Consider the following 2,111-nt stretch of genomic DNA (forward strand, 5'->3'; position numbering starts at 1 on the left):
GCGCGGTGTTGGGCACCGGGCGGCCGCCAGACAGGGCAGCGTGGCTGTCACCTGCAGGCAGTGGGTGCCGGAGACGCTTCCTGTACAGGCAGAGCCAAGGCCGGGGCCAGCGGGCGAAAGAGGGAACAGAAAGCCCCAGGTGCAGCGGGACCACAGGGCAGCCGGAGGCACACCAGGAGTTCTGCTACTGGGAGCTGGAGCTGTGTGCCAGGAACGAGACCACTGGAATGAGACCCACGCCTGCAGGTCCATCCCCATGAGAGGCACAGCCCCACCTGGCCTTATCCCCACACCCCAGGGGTGCTGCTGGTTCCAGCCCCGGCAGGGCCACCCAGGGTCCCTGCTCTGCACCCGTAGCTGGCTGTAGGGCCAGTATTGGCCCTGGGACCCTTCTCCCTCCCCTTCCTCCAGGATGCAGGATGGCACCCCCAGAGCCAACACAGAGAGGATGTCTGCAGTCAGTGTCCTTGCACTGCAAAAAGAGCAGGGGAGGAGGAGAGACCCTCCAGCAAAGAGCCCTGGGGACACCTTAGGGCCCAGGGGCCGGGCTGCCTCTGCCCGGCCGCTCTCCAGCTCCACGGCCTCATTGCACTGTAGGCACCAGCAGTGAGCTCCCAGGGCCAGCAGGGCCCCTTCCTGCTCCCCACGCCCGGCTGGAGGCAGCAGGAGGGCCGAGGGCAGAGCTGGGATAAGCCACGGCAAAGACGGCTGTGGTGAGGAGAAAAGGGGGATTGAGGGATTACCGCAGCAAACAGCAGGAAGCCCATTAAAGCTGGGGATCAATTTGCTCCCCCCTGGGGAGAGGAAAGTGGGGCCTCTGCCCCACAGGAACTAATCCGCCCCTTAATGAGGAGTTGCAAATTTTGTTGTCAACAACCAGCGGCACGCCTGCCCCGCACCACGGGGGCATGGGGGTGCAGAGCAGGGCTGGGACGCCTGGGCGAGGGGGATGCCCGGCACCAGGGGCCGCCCAAGCCCCTGTAACTGGCATGTTTCCCATCAGGACACGCCATTCCTGGACCAGTTACAGCTCTGCTTGTCCCCACCAGACCAGCATCCTGCCTGTGTGCTGCTCAGCACCAGCGCACAGCGGCTCACGCTCCTCTCCTTGGCCCTTTTCCCTCCAGCCTCCCCTCCAGCCCTGCGGAGGCAGCCCCCCCCATGGGGCAGGAGCTGCAAACAGCCCCAGGGTGGGCTGGGGTCTCCTGCATGCTCATGGCCCTCGGCCAGACCCCGCTCCCCACGGCTGGGTGCTCCCAGGCTTGTCCCTCAGCCCTGCATGACAGGGGCTGAGCAGAGCTGCTATTTCTGTCCCTGGTCACAAAGTAAAAGACGTAGGGTGGGCTCCAGAGCAGGGTTGCATCTGCCTCCTTATCTTCCTCCCATGGGGCTGGGTTTGTGCTCTGCACCGCTCTCGGTATCAGGAGCTGCACGTGGTCAAACCACAGATTTCAGAGCATCAAGACGCAGACAGTACCAGACCCACCACGCCAGGGGGAAAGGTCCCACAGCACGATGCAGGAGCAGGTGAGGAGCCACGGGGGCAAGGGGTTTGCTGGGGGCCGTGTGGGGACCCCCCTCACCAGCTTTTCTTGTTGCTTTAAATGTTTCTCTCGTGAGCTGTGTGGGTTTGGGATGAAAGGCAAAGTCCCCACGGAACACATGGCAGCGTCCGGTGCTCCAGGTCCCCGGGGCCTGGAACAAGGAAGGGGATGGGGGAGCTGCTGCGGGGTCAACCTGCCCCAGCACTGGGTTCAGATCCCACCTGCGGCCCCGGAGCGGGTGGGGGGATCAAGCCCAGCTGCCTGGGCTCACTGATGGGAGCCGGAACAAAACTGCTGTCATGAGACTGCTCTGAGTCAGAGCCATGCTGAATTCAGCCTCCATGGCAATGGGATTCCGGCCGTCCAGTGCCAGGCTGCAGGGCCGTCCCTCTGTCCCGGAGCAGGGCTGAGAGGTTTGGAGCTGGGAGCACTGTGCACAGCAGCCTGCAAACTGCAAGGCAGTGGGATGCCCCAGGACCTTCCTGGCTGGGATCAGGATCAGGCGGTGTGGGGCTGTGCTGGCACTGGGGGCCCAGGCTGGAGCATGGGTGGGTGGGTGCTTTGGGA

At 64.3% G+C, this 2,111-nt stretch overlaps 2 protein-coding genes across 2 annotated transcripts in view; one reads left to right on the top strand and one right to left on the bottom strand.

Moving 5' to 3' along the window:
• LOC104135040 (contactin-associated protein 1) overlaps nt 1-1,013 on the bottom strand; it is a 15,360-nt gene extending 14,347 nt beyond the window's left edge. Inside the window, 2 exon segments of the mRNA XM_035903431.1 lie at nt 529-708; nt 900-1,013. Of these exon segments, the coding sequence (XP_035759324.1) occupies nt 529-708; nt 900-1,013 (294 nt within the window).
• Nucleotides 1,014-1,515: 502 nt separating this feature from the next.
• CCR10 (C-C motif chemokine receptor 10) overlaps nt 1,516-2,111 on the top strand; it is a 6,877-nt gene continuing 6,281 nt past the window's right edge. Inside the window, exon 1 of the mRNA XM_035903438.1 lies at nt 1,516-1,527. Within this exon, the coding sequence (XP_035759331.1) occupies nt 1,516-1,527 (12 nt within the window). The remainder of the gene's footprint in view (nt 1,528-2,111) is intronic.

Source organism: Egretta garzetta, unplaced genomic scaffold (assembly GCF_000687185.1).
Source record: "Egretta garzetta isolate BGI_Z169 unplaced genomic scaffold, ASM68718v1 scaffold100, whole genome shotgun sequence".
NCBI lineage: Eukaryota > Metazoa > Chordata > Aves > Pelecaniformes > Ardeidae > Egretta > Egretta garzetta.